The sequence below is a fragment of the Carica papaya genome, chromosome 5 (assembly GCF_054855325.1).
Source record: "Carica papaya isolate Zhongbai chromosome 5, ASM5485532v1, whole genome shotgun sequence".
NCBI classification, from domain to species: domain Eukaryota; kingdom Viridiplantae; phylum Streptophyta; class Magnoliopsida; order Brassicales; family Caricaceae; genus Carica; species Carica papaya.
Genome location: NC_142313.1, coordinates 1631038 through 1648367, shown reverse-complemented (window position 1 = coordinate 1648367; position 17330 = coordinate 1631038). Strand labels below are relative to the sequence as shown.

The 17330-nt window shown below is 38.5% G+C and overlaps 1 protein-coding gene across 7 annotated transcripts; it reads right to left on the bottom strand.

Annotated features, from left to right (window-relative positions):
• Positions 1–255: 255 nt before the first annotated feature.
• LOC110823074 (cysteine-tryptophan domain-containing zinc finger protein 3-like) lies at positions 256–17003 on the bottom strand. 7 transcript variants are annotated; one of them, XM_088220931.1, is made up of 14 exons: positions 16373–17003; positions 15312–15384; positions 15074–15204; positions 14503–14895; positions 13069–14408; positions 12471–12880; positions 10461–12385; positions 10214–10374; positions 4176–4336; positions 3244–3404; positions 1377–2238; positions 1115–1252; positions 876–1000; positions 256–436 (listed from the first exon to the last, which is right to left on the bottom strand). In XM_088220931.1, exons 1-11 carry the CDS (start codon positions 16538–16540, stop codon positions 2044–2046), a joined length of 5118 nt encoding a protein of 1705 aa, XP_088077057.1. In that variant the 5' UTR covers positions 16541–17003; the 3' UTR covers positions 256–436; positions 876–1000; positions 1115–1252; positions 1377–2043. The 7 variants fall into 7 exon arrangements, with proteins under 7 accessions (XP_088077057.1, XP_088077059.1, XP_088077058.1 ...); XM_088220933.1 differs by having other exon boundaries at positions 880–1000; XM_088220932.1 differs by lacking the exon at positions 256–436 and adding an exon at positions 624–802.
• Between the last annotated feature and the right edge of the window lie 327 nt (positions 17004–17330).

Genomic DNA, 17330 nt, shown 5'->3' with positions numbered 1-17330 from the left:
ATTTATTTGAATTAAACTTTGCTTTAAATCTGTATAATTTTTCAACGTTTATTCAGAAAAAGTATATCTCATTTAACTTTTGAGGACCTCTGAACAATACTTTTGTGTTAAGATTTAATTTTTAACAAATAGTATGATATCTACGATTTATGACTGCCGGTATATAAAGTAGTTTAAATATTGTTCTTTCTAATTGTATTGTTGAAATAAAGTGAGTCCGTTTTAACTGTACAGGTAGTGAACGGAGCAAGCAGCTGCCAAACGAGTTGTCAAAAATTTTCATTCAGTAACATGGTAAGAATTGTTATCTTTATATTTATAAACCTTAAAAGAAAAATTGGGTGGGGGGGGGGGGAGTAAATTCTTCATCAATCTCAATCTCAATCTCAAATTAAATTCTTGCCCACGTCAATGCAACTGCGCCAAATGTTACGACCTGAAGCCAACACACAATCCTCTTTGGTTAGCTTATAAAACTCCCAACAAAAATCCAAATTACTTCTTTTAACATTGATTTGACGATCTTCATCGACATCATTCTCGCAATATATTAGTCCATCAGAATTCATACACAGTGAGAAAGATCACGTGGGGGAAAAATGAAGGGAAGTGAGGAAGGAATATGAAAGAATTTGGTACTCAGTGATAAATTATTAATGCAAATCCTTATTCTCCCACCTTCATTCCTCGGTCCCAGAAACAAACTAATTCCGTTGAATTATAGCTTCGATCAATTTGTACAGTAGTTTTCTATAAAATTGCTCGAAGTTACTTGATTATCTGTTCTTCGTAACTATGCCTTCTACAAATAGATAAAAACTTATAGAAACTCATAATCTTCTAGTGTTTGAACAAAGAAGAAAAGAGAAGTTTACCTACTTATTAGCTCAGGCAAGCAAGCCAAGGTTTATGTGAGACCTTCCTCTCCGATTAAAAGAGAGGGCTTCTTCTGCTCGTGGAGTTGAGAATTGAATGATCTGTTTATGTACATGAATTTGAACTGCAGAAAAGGAAAACAAAATAAAAAAAGAAAAGTCAAGAAATTGTTAGATGCACATGTGCCAAACTAATCCAGTCCCACAAAGTTTACATCAGAAGAGGTGACAGCCAATACCTTGAGGAGGGAAATTCAGGCGATCTCATTAAGGGAGCTACATGCCTTTTTTTTTTTCTTCACTGTTTTCCATTTTTCCACCTTGCTAACTTCTACCTACTTGTTACTATTGACATCCAAGTGAAACTGCAACAGAAGCTGAGGAAGAAAGTTTCAATATATCCATGTAAATGAATCAAAATAGTATAGCAGACAAGAGAAGGGAGGAAAAGAGGATGTTAGCAAGAGCAGAAACAGAAAGAGTAACAAAGGAATTACCAACCTGGGGCCATCAACTCTATAATCCCAGTTCTATTGGTGCTTCAACCAATTAAGTGCAGGATCTGCCGGAAAATTTTAGATGATGATGAAGCTCATGGACATGCTTGCGCTCCCCCATCCATAAGATGATTTGGAATAAATAGTAAATGAACAAATGAACAGGACAAGAAAAACTGGAACTCCCCCCAGAAACAAAGAACTCTAGAAAGACGGCAAGCTTTGATATTACAAGTTCCTAAAAGCCCACCACCATCAATCTATCAATAGGGTCCTATATCTACATATATGATATATATTTCCTTCAACCAGAATCCTCCTCAAGGGTAAATTGGCCTATTGTACAAACTCAGCATCATTGGTGTAGAATCTTTATAAACCATACATCCTCACTGGCCGTACTGATTTGAAAAGACGCTTAATTTCTGTCCAAAAGCAGTGAGCCCAAGAAAAGAGGCTAAAAATGGAACTCTTCTCGAATTGCACATATGTACATAGAATACAAAGTTGGAGATCAGCTGATAACCATTTCTGAACAGGAGCGTGAATGGGTGCAGCAGCAAAGATACCTGCCAGCCTCTCTTTCCACCGCAAAGGCTAGACACTGAAAGGTGGGGCATGGAAGCAAAACTTCTTTCCATGGTTGATATCATCTCCACACTTCAACTCCCTTATCGGCTAATGGCCTCCATTGCAAGACGTACAAGACGTAATAATCCCTCTACATCTTGGAAGTTAAAATCAAGAGCCTTTTTGATGGATGATATTCCTTCCCTCTGCTGGGCCTCTTCCATGCTTCCATTAGCAGCTGCAAAAGCCATCTGACATTTCCTTGTGGCTTCCATTGCAAAATTTACATCTTGTGTCTGTAAAAATAGAAATGTTTCAAGAGTCTAACGTTAACAATAAATCCATAAGAGACAAAGTTCTTAACCATAAAAATATGGTTCTGTTGTTTCAAAGCATAAATGCAGTGTAAAGTGAAGTATACCAACATTGGCAAGCTATTGCAACCTCAATTTGATCCTAGTATCACCTATCAAACTATCTGCGCATAGTTTAGATCAATATTGTTGATGGACAAGACCGTTTTCGTGGCTCATAACATGAAATTTGCAAAACAAAGAATAATGCAACTAACATTTTTGAGAGAAAAAAAAAAAATCATTGAAAACCACCGAGCTAGTTTCTCCCAGACTCTTTTCGTGGCTCATAACATGAAATTTGCAAAACAAAGAATGGTGCAACAATAAGATTTCTGAGAGAAGAAAATAATCATTGAAAAGCCACCAAACTAGTTTCTCGCAATTACAAAAAAATTCATGAAGACTTGTGTGCCCAAAAGATCTACAATGTCAATCCCGTCTCAATTGGAGTTGACTGTGAGCAGAATATTTAAAATCCTTAACCAGTGATCTCCAATTGCAGGAAAATATGAGGATGAATTTTTAAAAGCTCTCCTATTCCCTCCTTCCATATAAAGCCTAAATGTAGACAATGGAGTGAGGGAAATGATCTTTCTGGAATTAGAAGCCACAGTTAGAACCCAGGGCCAAATTTCCACCTTGATAGTGGCACAAATCAACCAAGAGAGATTAAGAAGAGCAAGAGCCAAATCCCTAAGCCTTCTAGTTACACAACATGAAAGGAGAAAATGGCCCACACTGTTTTAAGAATGGTGAAACAACAATATATGGAAAGAATCCGCCGTCACTTTTAGGCTATTGATTTATTTACAGATAAATTATATTAATTTATTTCTGAAGCACATTTGTGCAACTGAAATGTTCAAAGGTGTATTCTTTGTTAGAATCTTTTCGGCAATCCATATAAATGATGAAATTCATAACATGAAGTGCAAAGAAACTTACAAATTTTAGCAACCGTACAAAGTTAGGACGGTTTCGGGCAGAGATAACATGGTTTCCAACAACTTGAGGAGAGCTCACTCCTTTTGATGATGGAACCTTTTCTGTGGTGGGTGGGTGGTTCAGGTTATCAACATCTGATGCAGAAGAAGATGGAGACTCGCCTAAAAACAAAAATATTTCGCATAAAAAAGATCATATTATCAAAAAACTGCCACATCATGCATCAGAAAGCAGCATATCCATCTGCAATGTAACACTACTTTCATCATTATCAACATCCCTCTTTTGGGCCTGTTGCTAGGAGTTAACTCTCTTTTCTTTTGAGAAGAAAAAGAGAAAATATTAACATTAAAATAATGCATCAAAGGGGATTGCTATGAGTTAATTTTGCACCTAATAGTTCAACAAGGTTCATTCTTTGCCCATTGCAAAGGCCAATACACAAAAATGAGCAGCAATTTCAATAAAATGGGAAACAAGATAAGTTCTATCCTACGTTCTAGAGTCTAGAATACAGAAAAATACATGTTATACCAGTCATTTCTTTTGCGTAGCTCAAGTAATAAAGTCCTTAAAAAATTCTACATGCCTCTAGTATGGTGTATTTTTCTTGTTTGCATTAATGTCACTAGCAAGCAATCTTGAGTAAGAATCAAGGAGAAAGGGTCAGCTAAAATAAGGAAAAAAAAACGTTCCATACAAATTTACATGCATATTTATCTTCCCATTTGCATCTAGTATATAGAGACAGATTCTCTTCTGGGTGATCATGAATAAAAAGCAACCTAAAATTTTTACCAAAGAGTGACCAACTTTAAAGTCAAAGAACAAAAGAAAGGACACAGCAAGAGGCTTTCAGTTGGCAGAGGCATTGAATTAACAATGGATGTCAATTTTTTCTTTTGGAATAAAACAATGGATGTCTGAATTACCAGGAGGAACCATTTGCAGAGCCATCTGCAATTCATGTCGATCTCTGTTTGCGCTGCTATGTGAGGAAAATATTACCCTCATGTATGCAACTTCCATGCATTTGTAAGCCAGAGCAGCGGCTGCCATATCTTTTGATTTCTCGTATTCATGGGCACAAAATCTATAATACAAATACTATCAGCATAGGAAAGCTTTAAAAGCTCAATAATTACATGGAAGAATCATAAACAAACAATGAGAAAGACCAACAGCAAATCAAGAAGTATTTTAGTAAAATTTAATAAAGATATAGGTAAGGAAAAGATAGAACGCAAGAAAGGTAACATGTTTTACATGACAAGTAAGCCCAAAACCAATATAAGCAATTGGACCTATAATTTCCCATAAAATCTTGCTAAGTCAAAAATAAGCAATTTGACCTATTATAACTTAGTATCAACCTTGCTAAATCAAAGATGGTGAGATTGGGAGGCGATGAAGATTCGAATGTTTGGCAAGAGCTTTGGGCCGTAGCATAGCTAGCCTGTTCATTAGATATTTGGGTCAATCTCTGAGCGCAAGTTATAAGGATGTGAAAATATAGGACTCTGTGAGGGACAGATTTGAACAAAGACTTGCTGAAAGGAACCGTGGCCTCTTTTCCAAAGGGAGAAGACTCACTCTCATTAGAAGCATACTTGTTAATCTACCTCTATAACTATATGTCTTTCTTGACTATACCAGTGAGCGTGGCCAAGAAGTTGGAAGCTATTCAATGCAGGTTCCAATGAAGTAATACAGAGGATAGAAGAAAATATGATTTGATTGCATAGAATGAGATCAAGAAACCACTACCCTTTGGCGGTCTGGGATTACAGTCTTTGGTGGAAACAAGCAAGTAGTTTCGTGCTAAAGGGTTGTGAAGGTTCATGAATGAAGAGGGTGCATTTTCGGAGAAGGATCATTGCTATTAAATACAGGACAGAAGAGGTAGTTTGGTTTATGGGAATGAATGATGTCAAGACTTTATGGGAAGAGTATATGGAAGAGGATAGCAGCAGGAAAAGAGAAGTTTCTGGCACACATTAGATGGAAGATTGGTTCAAGAAACAGAGTCAAATTTTGGAAGGACCAATGAATGGAAGGGGGTCTTCTCAGAGATCAGTATCCTCAGATTTATGGTATAGCTTGGCAGGAAGATGCAAAGATATGTGACCTATTCATGGCCTAGGAAGGGGGAGAGAGGGTTTGGCAAGTTCTGGTGTTGAGATATTTGAATAATTAGGAGATTGAGGAATACAAGCAATTTCTAAATACACTCTCACTTGTGTCAATGGATGATAGCAATGATAGACCCCACTGCAGTCTCACGAAGAATGAGTCCTTCACAGTTAAATCTTTTCACAAGCAGCTGTTTGAACATGATGGTAATGTGATGAGATTCCCAGATAGATGAATACGGAACGCTAAAGTGCCTCTTTGTGTATTATTTTTTGCATAAGAGGCAAGCAAAGAGTGCATCTTAACTATTGACAATCTGAAGAAAGATTTTGGTGAATGCCTGTTACTTCTGCAAGAGGGTTGAGGAGAGTTGTAATCATGTTTTGTTGTGATGTCCAGTGGTATATCAGCTGTGCGATATTGTGTATGGATTGATAGGTATCAGTCGGGTGATGGCTAGCTTAGTTAGAGATGAGATTTGTGTATGAAGGGGCATCAAAGGGAGGAATAAACTGGTGGAATTAATATCGCTTGCTATAGTGAGGACAGTGTGGAATGAGAGGAACAAAAGAGCTTTTGAAGGGGTTGAAGATGTGAAAAGTTTTGACATTCTTAATAATGGATGGTTTCAGACCCTTGATTTTTTGTTATTGGGCCATATTCCTAATCCTTTGGAGGATTTAGGAGACCTAATCGATAAATTAATTGACTTGTAAATATTTTTGTACATGAGTTGACACCCCTTTGGTACCCATATTAATACCACATACTACACTTTTATTTTTTTTAAAAAATCCCATAAAACCAACATTTCCGAGACAGCCCAAACATGGGCATTCGGGTTTTCATAGGTTCTCTCCCTATCTTCCCATGCTAAAACGGGTAGATTTATAAAGAGCACACATTCTCACAATCAAATGTCAAAACACCATACTAACAAAGTATCTCTCTTTTAAGAGTCAAATTAAATACCAATTTGAAACACTAGTTCTATGAGAAAATTGTATCAACTGATTGTTTTTCTTTCTGTTTCATGATCCGAGAGAGAATAAGAAAAAGAATATAAAGGTTGTTTTTCTGCTGTATCGCTGCACAGACAGCTTCAACCTTAACCACTGTAGATCAAAGAGCTTCAACATTTGAGATTTATAAAAAGATGTTTGATTTTAAGTAATTTTGATATCATTTACATGTCACAAAAAGTATGGATGAATTTGTTTAAAATTGTTTGAGACTGCAAATATTTACTAGGTCCAGGCAGATACCTGCCACAAACATGTTTTGGCAGCTAACCAGCTGCAATGGGTCATCACAGAGCAGCCACTTCAAATATGATGCAAGCTACACATGGTGCAGCGTGCAAATAGCAAAGCACCCAGAATACTTTTACCAAACAGATGGACATGGAAATTGTTTATTACAATCCATAATCCCCCAGACAATACTACAGGAATTTCACATCTTAAGAAAAGGGAGATAGCCAAGCATTGAGAACAACTTTTAAGTTTCATGCATATAATTCACACTACAGTAACTCTAATTCTTTCTTGTCTTTCTTCGGATGAATATCCCAGTTTATTGGAAGTCAATAGAAAGTATAGAGGGTAAAATGAGACCTCGCTCCGTCTAATCCTGGGAGCTCAGATGAACACCGAATATACCACAATCAAGTTCCATAATACAAAGTAAACTTTATCCTTCATTTCAAGGAGGAACTTTAATAACAGCCAAAAAAACCTTGAAAAAAAGAGCTTTAAATTTCAAAAATTATCTGAAAGTATTAATATTTGTAAGTGAAACATTTTGTTAGGATACCACTTAAAGGTAAAAAGGGAAATTCACAAAAAAATAGAAGTCTTTTTGGGTACAAATTAGGGTTAGGTTTTAACCCTAACTGTTACCATTATCCCGTTTCAGCCACAGCCTCCATAACGGCCGAGCAGTTTCCGCCACTACCACCACTCATCTTCATTACTTGTAAACTATAAATAGTCCCAATCTCCATGAATGTAATCATCAAATAACATAATCAGAAATTACCTCAAATCTCTTTGTTTCTTCTATCTTTTTCTCTCCTCTTCTCTCTTCTCTCTTTTCTTTCTTTCTCATATCAGACAACCATGAGCAAGCCTTCTGACAAGGAGGTATCAAAGCCGTTGGAGCCAATTGAATCATGTGCTGGAATCGCTTCTCGTACTCGATCCAAAGGAAAGGCAGTAGTTGTGGCAGAACAACCGGAGCTGATGGCAAAGGAGTTGGACCAGTGGCTACCTGACCTCGTGCCTGAAGTTCGCGAGAACCAGAAAGAAACACGACAACAATTTGAGTACCTAGTGGAGTTGATGCGCAGCGGTAGACAGCACCAGGAGATGTCGAGCCCCACGGCAATTGGGCTGCAAGGGATCCTGTCGCCTCCCTTCACGCACGTGGAGATGATACACAGCGGTGCACAGCACCACAAAATGCCGAGCCCTCTCAACCCAGACAGCATCCTTGCCGAACAGCAGAGATAGATTCTGCCACCCACCCTTCGTGCATAAAGAAGAAGAAAGAGGAAAATGGGGTTCGGTGGTTAAAAAGAAGCCCAAAACCCATTTTTCCGGTTCTAGGTATAAAATCAATGACCCAGACTGACCTGGCCTGATCAAACCCGCCCAAATCGAACCGACTCAGACAATTGGCCCAAACTGACCCGGTTCAGACCTACCTGGTATACTTTTTGAATCAAGCCGGACCCTCATTTCACCATGAATCAAACAGGTTCACCCCTCTTAATAAAAGGAGGGGTAAGTTAGGAAATTCACACAAAAAGACAAAATAATAAGAAAACTAGAGTTAAGGTTTTTCAATCCTGATCAGCTCATCAATCCTGCAGCCGACGCCTCAGCCACCCTCATCTCATCCAGCGCCAGATGCCGTGCTCACCATCACTGCACAATTCCAACAAGCCGATTCCGCCAATAAGAACGTTTTCTTCATTGCATTTAGGCTTATAAAAGGTCATCTTCCATCTTTTGTAAGGAATGGAAATTAATCAATAAAAATCTTCTGTTTTCCTCTCTTCATTTGTCTTCTCTATTTTCTTCTTCTTCTTCTTCATTATTTCTTAACAGATCAAGGCCATGTCTAAGACTTCTGACACACTCTTTGATCAACTGCCCAACCTGCTCAAAGTGGAAATTCCACTTTTCGATGGAATTAATACCTCTTTGGTACTAGGGATGGTTAGCAAAAGTGAAAAAACTCAAATATAATTTTTTCGTGGAGGAACTCTGACAAAGATTTTGGAGCGCCTTCCAAAAAATTTTTATTGAAACATCTAACAAGTTGATGCACACCGGATCCATCCTTAAATATCGAGAACATTTCGAACATTTGCGTGCATTAATGAATACCGATAATCCCACTCTTCCCAAGAGATTTTTCGTTTCTACTTCTATCAGCGGTGTCAAACAATAATTACAACCAATGATAAGATTGCTTAAACCACACTCGCTCAACTAAGCATTTGAACAAGCCCTACTCCAAGAACATTTTTTGATAGAAATGTCTTGAAGTTCTTATTCTATTGACAAACTTGTCCAATTTTGGAAAGGATCTGGAACAAAAGATTATGAACAACCATCCCGAGCCGCGGGAAAGAGACAGAACCTAGAAGAACAACAGTTGCTTGCTACAAGTGAGGAGACCGTTATTTTCCAGGACAACGTTGCTCAAATTAAACAGTAATGGTATTAGAGGAGATTGTTACGGAAGAGACTCTCGAAGAAAAAGTTTCCACAACTCAACCTTGAGGACAAGATTGATGCTCAAGGAGAGGGTATTGTCAAGATAGTCTTTTTGTGTGCAAATTATAGGGTTAGGTTTTCAATCCCAACCATTACCATCATCCCGTTTCAACCGCCGTCTCCATAATAGTCAAGCAATTTCTGCCGCCGCCACCACCTCTCATCTTTATTACTTGCAGACTAAATAGTCTCGAACCCCATAAATGTAATCATCGGATAACAGATCAGCAATTACCTCAAATCTCTCTGTTCTTCTATCTTTTCTCTCTCTTCTCTCTTCTGTCTTTTTCTCTCCCCTTTCTCTTCTCTCTTCTCTCTTCTCTCTTTTCTTTCTTTCTCAGATTAGACAGCCATGAGCAAGGCTTTTGACACATTTGTCTGACCACAAAGGGTCAACAAAATTATCATAAATTCCTTCAACAGCAATTTTCTAAGAAAAGCAAAAAAGAAACATAAAAACAACCAATTATATAGGAAAACTCATGAGAAGATTAACTGGAAAGGCAAGAATGATCACGGTGCATAAAATTTACTGCCTTCTCATAAGAGACATCCTAAAGAAATTCTAATGCCCCAGACGAATGGCAGAAAAGAATGGTGACAATTACAAAAGACCCTTTGGAAGATCAAAGTACAGTAACAAGTTTGCTGCATCTATTTTAGTTAGTTGTTCACCATTTTCCCCCAATCCAAGTTAGCAGAAATCCTGCCCGCAAGGAAATGAGAAATGTGTCCTTCTCACTGCTATAGAATATAGTCCTAAAAATTTTGCAAAAATAAAGGGAAAGGAGGCTCTGGGACAAAAGCAAAAGCAAGTTAGGTGTTTAAGTCTCACATTCGTCAACGTGACATTGGTGAAGTTTTTAACAAGCAACAGAATGTATAATGTGCGAAACAGACAGCAGAAATTAACCTCTTCAGTTCAATTCTAGACTGGTTACTAGTGGAACATGACATACTAGCTTGGAATCAATCATAAAAAAACCATACATCAAGACAGAAAACAATGTCATGAGAATGGATTATCCTAGCATAATGCCAAAACTTACTCGCAGAGTTTTGCAGTGCTACTATACATTTGCAATGACTGAATCATCTCTCCGTGCTTTGCACTCTCTATGCTGCAGGATTCTAATAGAGAGGCTCCATGTAGAAACTTGAGGGCAGCCTGGAAGTAAAGCCCCGTACTCTCAAGATTTGACCCAGAGTTCTGCAAAGGATAATCCACCTTGCTAAAAACTACACCAAAAAGACACTGACAGGCACCAAATAATAACAAAAGTAGTCAGTTAAGACCTTAAGACGATCTGCCAGGTGTTTCAAATCTTTGGCTTCTTTCACAGCATTTGTTGCAGCCTGACTCGAGGATTCCTTTCTTGATGGACTGGGGGCATCAGGATCCCTGGTCCTGTGCCCATTTGGTGTTGGGTGTCTTGAATGTATGCGCTGGCTTCCATTCTGATCATTCTTTCTGGTTTGCTTAGGCATCTTTGATGCATCATCACCTTGAGCCATATCGACCGCCAAGATTTCAGCTCTATTAGCTTTATTTGATCCAGAAACTGGCTGCGGACAACGAGCCAATGTTTCAACTTGAGCTCCAGTTGAAGGGGGCAATGATAGTGACTTCCCTGTCTCTGATACTATTTCCAATTTATCACTCTTATCTGGCACCAATCTTTTTGAAGATTTTTCGCTGTTGTCTTGAGGAATGCCTTGCTTCAGATTAGACATTCCATCCTGGACACAATTTACATCTAATCTAGCATCTGAATTACCTTGGTGTCCTACATTTGATTGACTATCTCTTTTATTTATCTCATTGGACAACTTTCCAGCAAATTCTTTCTTATCTGCATATTTAGTCTCATTTCCATCAGATTTGAGCCCAAACTTTTCTTGGAATTTGATTCTACCATCCTTGAGCTTTACTTCGCATTGTGGGGCACGATCTTGCAGTTCATCGACAGAGTCGGACCTTGAACTTCGGTTCTTGTCCTTGGACCTCGAAGAGGAACTTTTTCCTGACTTCTTTGAACGAGATTCATTACCATGATAATGGTAGTCATTTTTTCTCTCTTCATCACGGCACTGATCCAAAGTTGTTGGCTTACTAGGATATCGAGAATCTTGTGCTAGACCATGCACACTACCATTTGTGAAATGGTGATTTATGACATCAGGAGAGGGCACACTCTGCGTTTTAGCTTTGCTACTAGTTAAGTGATTAACATTCTTATCCTGAAAATTAATCCCAAATGATTCAACTGACCCATGCTGAGTAACAGGAAAAGACTTTTTCTTCTTTCCTGTTCCTGACCTCTCACTCCCACCATCATCATCACCATCCGAAGATCTTCTTGGACTACCTGTGGTGAAAAATCCAGTATTATGAGACTCATCTTTCCCTGCCAATTTCCTTCTGTTCAATGTTAGCTTATCTGGATTGAGAATTCTCATAGGTGAAGAAGAAACTGATTCCACCGGAGAGCCCTTGGTTTCATGGAAGCTAGCTTTAGTTTTATGAGAGCCAGAAACCTTAGATGAGCTAGAAGTAGCTGCTACAGATGTCTGCACAATTCCGAAATCCCTTTTCAGTGAATCCACTCCATCCAAGCTTCGCTGAGACAAAGTGCTGCCTAAATCTTTTCCTCGTGTTTGATTCTTAGCATGGCTACCTTTTTTGTCTGATCTGGAAGTTCCTTTACTGACACTGGAGTCCTTCCCCCCTGAGTTGGATACCCTGGCCTTCTTTCCCTTCCTATAATCATTTTCGCTGAACGCCTCCTTAACAGAATCTCTCCCATCCAGAAGATTATTTCCCGCACCTGGAAGTGACCCCAAAGAAACCTGACTATCATGACTTTCCTTCAACTTCCTCTTTTTCCCAACGCATCTATTTTCACTGTTTCCCAAATCTAGCAATCCATCATCCAAGGCCTGAACTTTTTCTTTCTTTTTTTCCGTGCAGACTTGTAATCTGACCTTTTTGTCAGACCGTGAGTCATTGGGGTGGTCATTGTATTTAGACCTATCCTTCTCAGCTGACATAGAAGGCAAGTCATTGCTGGAGATTGGACCCACCCTTCTCATAGGCCCACCCTGCTCAGCTGGATAATCTTCATCAGTAGAACGTAAGCTTTCAGTCTTGATTTTCTTTGAAACTCTGAAACAATCTTGATCAGCCCTTTTGCTTTTCATCTTTAAACTCTTGACATCACCTAAACACATGTTCAAGCAAAGTATTTTACATATTTTTAGACAAAGACTCACAGGCAGAAGCAAATATCTATTATTAATCAATACCTCCATCAGAACGGCGATCGACAACTTTCAGTTTTTCTTTCTGTTTGGGTTTGTGTCTCTCCAAGGGAAAGTCACTGGACTTATTTACCTGTGGAAAATTAGGTTCACTTACAAGGGGAGATTGGTTCCCACCATTCAGGCTCCCATTTCTCATTGATTCATGCATGCTCTTTTTCATCGAGTTCATAACCTGAGTTGGAGCCTCTTTAATTGTTGCATCTATTGTTTCTTTCAAACCATGTTTCTTCTTATAACCAGGGTCCCTGATATTAGCCACAGTAGGTTGGAATATACCACCACCAGGATTGCCATGCAGGGTATTTTGACCATCTGGGACAGGGACAGTATACATTGCAAGAACAGCTGCTGTTGTTTCATCCTCCGGTGTACTGCATCGGTTCTTTCCAGGCCTAAAGCATTCATATAGATGGACATATAAATTTTTATGAAGGAAAGAGGAGGAAGGGAATGTTTCAACATCAAATAAAGAAAATTATCTACAATCTTATTACATTAGCATTTTAGTCCATCATGGGAATAATAGGGTTATTATGGAGTCAAGTAATGAAATTATGTTTGCAATGAGAAAATAACTTACAGCCAATCCAGCATGCTACAAACCCACTTCTCAGGCAGAACATCAGGATTTATCCCATGTGGAAGAAGCCGCCACTTCCTACACCTGTCACACATTACCCAATTTTCTTCTATCAATACAGGAGCTGCAGTTGTATGAGCTGCATCAGAGATGGATCCATTTGTAGCTCGAGAAGCAACATCCAGAACCGCTTTTGGATACTCTGAATTTACAACCTTTCCAATTTTCTTGCCACTTGATCTCTCCTTTGACACGTTGTTCATAGCAGAGTTGCCTTTTTCAACCTTCTCAGAATCCTTCATTTCCAGAGGACTTGTCAGGTTCTCTTCTTCGGAATCCACCATGTCACCAAAAAACTCTTTGTACCTATCTTCAGCTCTTCCAGCATTCTTCTGTGATCTGAATTCATCTGATTCTCTTTTAGTTGCATAAGTATCCGCATGAGTGTTTTTCTTTATTTTAGATACAGATGAAACAATCCTTAAACTTTCTTTTGGTAGCTCTGTGCCCAAGTCTTTATGGCTCTGAATTCCCTTGGATTTCTTTTTCCCCCTAGAAGATACATGTTCCTTCTCCACGGGTAATTTTGTGCTCTCTTGATCATGCCATGAAGCTCCCTGACTGGCCTTCTTCTTGGGGGAATCTAAAATTTCCATGTTAAGAACTTTCTTCCCCCTAGAAGTATTTGATTCACTTTTAGCTGAGTCAGAAGTTTTCTCTCTATTGCAATGGCCATCCTTTCTTGGGTAGAGTGTAGCATCATCTTGTGAGTTAACCTTTCTTTCTTCCCAAACCCTTCCAGCTGAACTGGCCTTTGGATTCTCGTCCCAGCTAGTGTCTTTGTCAAACACAGGCTCCAAGAGTTCATCTTTTGGCATGTCATGGAAATTTTTCTCTTTTACCACACCTTGAGAGGCTTCTCTGGACACATCAGATACCTTAGCAGTAACTTTTCCTGTCTCAATAACAGTGGGCTGCGAACTAGATAAAAGTGGGAGCTTTAAAGTTCTAAAAACAAGTTCCTCACATGCCATTGTGTCAATCTCTGCTTCCTTGTTTGGTATCTCATCAATCCCATTGCAGGTGGCCCTATTATTGCTGCTGTTTAATTCCACTGAAAAATTACTTCTCTCCATGGACTTCCCATTCTTCTCTCCTTTCCTATCATTCTTCCGAGAATCAGATCCAGTTCCAATGATGCTAGAACTCTCCAGGCCAAACCTGGAAATAGGCATGTACTTATTATCTTTCAAAAGCTTTTCCTTTTCAACCAAGTGAATTAGATCATCAGCGAGAGGTGATAACAGTATCTCATCAGGCAAGTGAAAGGAAGTCATGACCTGCTCCAAGGCATCAAGAGAAAACAAGCATTTAGATCACTTCATTAAAGACTGAAAAATGGAAAGTTCTAAAAAATTGTGGCAGAACATTCACCATGAGAATCTTGGCGGGGGACTCAAATGAAGCATATTCATGACACATTCCTTCACTTTCTGAAGGGCCGTTCTCCAGTGACGATGATGGTGATACATCAAGGCCAAGGCCACTATAGATTGCAGCATTTTTCTGTGCAGACAAGTTATCAGAACCCACTTTGATTCGAACCTTCAAACTTTTCTGGTCTGGCAAATTAGAAGATTTCTTGTTTACAAACTCATGCAAAGGAGCAGATTCCTCCACACGGGTGGATGGCAAACATGTTTCTCTTTTGGCCAAATCATTCAGTGATGGTGTTTTTGATGCAGGCACAAATGTTGAACTTGCACAAGCAGGTCCAAGTCTTAACTGATTTGCAGTTGATGATGCTGTGAAGTTACGACGGGCTCCCTGGTTAACAATAAAAGTTAATTTACTTGCACAAATTTGAGGTTCACAAATCGGCAAAAACTTTATAATAGTACCCTACAGCTATCTACAGCTATCCTTCAGAACCACAGATACACACACGCATATGCAGCATGCTTTTTGATTGAAATGTACGTGCACCGTGTTAAAAGATTTTTACCTCCAACAGCAAATTGTTTGGTGATCTTAGTGTGTTATAGCTTTGAACTTTTAGCGGAGACTTTGGATGAGACCAAATTGGAGACCGCTGATAAGCAGGCAAAAATGAACCATAGCCACCAAATTTTGCCCCTATGGGAATTTTAAGCCACAAACCATCAGATTTTAAAGGGTTGACTCCACTTTGATATGGTTCTTTTAACTTACAAGAACCAGAACTTTGTTGTGTTTTGACTTACCAAGAGTTTCTGCTGAGACACCACCTTCAAAATCCTTTTGAAAATGTCCCAGGACATCTTGAAGTTTCTCATCCTTTTAAAAGGGTCACAAAAAAATACTAGTTACTAAAAGAAAAACAAAATGTACAGGACATAAAGTGTTATAAGAACAATCATCCAGAAACTAAAACCAGTGAATAAAGATGTCAGGAGATATCTAGTGTGTTTATGATATCGTTCCATGAAAATGTTAGCTGCAATTGTTCCTGGAGCCAATTGTGTACCAGAACTTAGAATTCGTGAACCTGGAGCCAATTATGTGTCGGAACTTAAAATACGTGAACCAGGAGCCAATTATATATGGGAACTTAAAACGCGTGAACTGCCACGCTCAATACCCATTTCTTTTTTTTTTTTTTTTTTTTATATATATATAGATAAAAAGGTATAGTAATAAACTCAATACCCATTTCTATGTTCTCAAATTTTGGAAAGTTAAAGCAATGAATTCAAAACTTCCATTTCTGAAGCTCGTCAGTCCACATTATATCACAAAATTTTGCAATGTCTCTCTACGCAAAGAGCGAAGAACACACAATCAACATCTTAAAATTATCGCAATATGCTTTATGAAATCCCCGGCATTAAACTAACCAAAATGAAATCTAGTGCTAAAACTTCCGATTGCTAAATAATTATTTTCAAAACATAGAAAGTAGAGGATTGCACTTCAAGTGGACATTCTCAACAGCTTTGTCTTTTCCAGCCACACTAAACAGGAAACTTCAGGTCAATCAAACTAAAGTCACAGAACAATTCAAGTCCTAACAAAGCTTCCATTTTAAACAGATATACTATTTTTTGTTCGGACAGATAATTCGATACTAGAATCAATCAAACTGTAAGTAACAAAGCCCACAAGCTTAATAGAACTCAATCCAACTAATACCTCCAGACTTGGATCTAAGAAACGCCACAAGTAAAAAAAAAAAAAAAAAACAACAGTGTATAGCACGTTTGAATGTAAAATCCAAAGGCAAATTATGAAAACAACTTGGAGCACTGAAGAAGAAAGCGCTTACGATGTAGGAGAGAGCAATATCCGGGTCCATGCTCGCATCATAATCATCGTTGTTATTGTAAGAGCAAGCCTCTCCTTCTTCGAGCTCAGTCTCCTCCATCTCTCTCCCTCCAACACCAAACCCTAACCCTAGCCCCTTCCTTGCATCACTACTCCCTACGGAAATCATTCAAAAACCCCCTCTTTATCAGACCCTGAAACTCACCTCTACATCTCCACAGACACAAAACCAAACAACCAACTTTCCTCGACCCATTAATAAAAACAGAAAACCCAGCAAGGATTTGCCCTAATTCAATCAAAATCAAATCCGATCACAGATATCAATATCGACACAACCAAACACAACGCACAAAAAAAAAAAAATTCCTAAAACGTTCAATCCAACAAAATTAATTTATCTAACAAGACGATCTCAGACAATAACGTAATCGTGTTCCAGAACCTAAGATTTTCTGATTGTCTTCGTGCGATCTCTCTATAGCTGGAATCGATTAAGCAAAGAGGGAGAGTCCCCCCCTGGTTTTGGTGTACAGAGCAGCCGCGTTTTTTCTCTTTATTTTATTTAGTTTTTAATTCCTCTCTCTCTCTCTCTCTCTGTGTTTTTTCCTTCCTTCTTTCTTTCTTTATTTCTCCTTCTTTTCTTTGAAGACAAATTAAATTTTATTTCTTCCTTTCTCAAAGCCCACACTACCTTGGAACGGCCCGATCTAACCACATGACAGAAGAAAAAAAAATAAAGGAAGCATTTTTATTACACTGTGAATATTTTTCAGATTTTATGTTTTGGCCCCCATATTTTCTATCTTTAACTAAAACAGCCCTGTCCTTAATTTTCACTTCCCTCCATTACCAACCGCTCTTCTCGCGCGTCTCTCACGCGCTCCTTCTTCATTCTTCTCGTCTTCATTACTCGCAAAACTCTTCGTTTTAGGATTTTTTTTTTTTTTTTGGGTTAG

Coding starts and splice junctions, on each gene's coding strand:
- LOC110823074 (XM_088220931.1), bottom strand. CDS start 16,540: ATGATTTCCGTAGGGAGTAGTGATGCAAGGAAGGGGCTAGGGTTAGGG. Junction 14,409..14,502: donor CCCCCGCCAAGATTCTCATG/GTGAATGTTCTG, acceptor GCCTTGGAGCAG/GTCATGACTTCCTTTCACTT. Junction 12,386..12,470: donor CGATCGCCGTTCTGATGGAG/GTATTGATTAAT, acceptor ACATGTGTTTAG/GTGATGTCAAGAGTTTAAAG.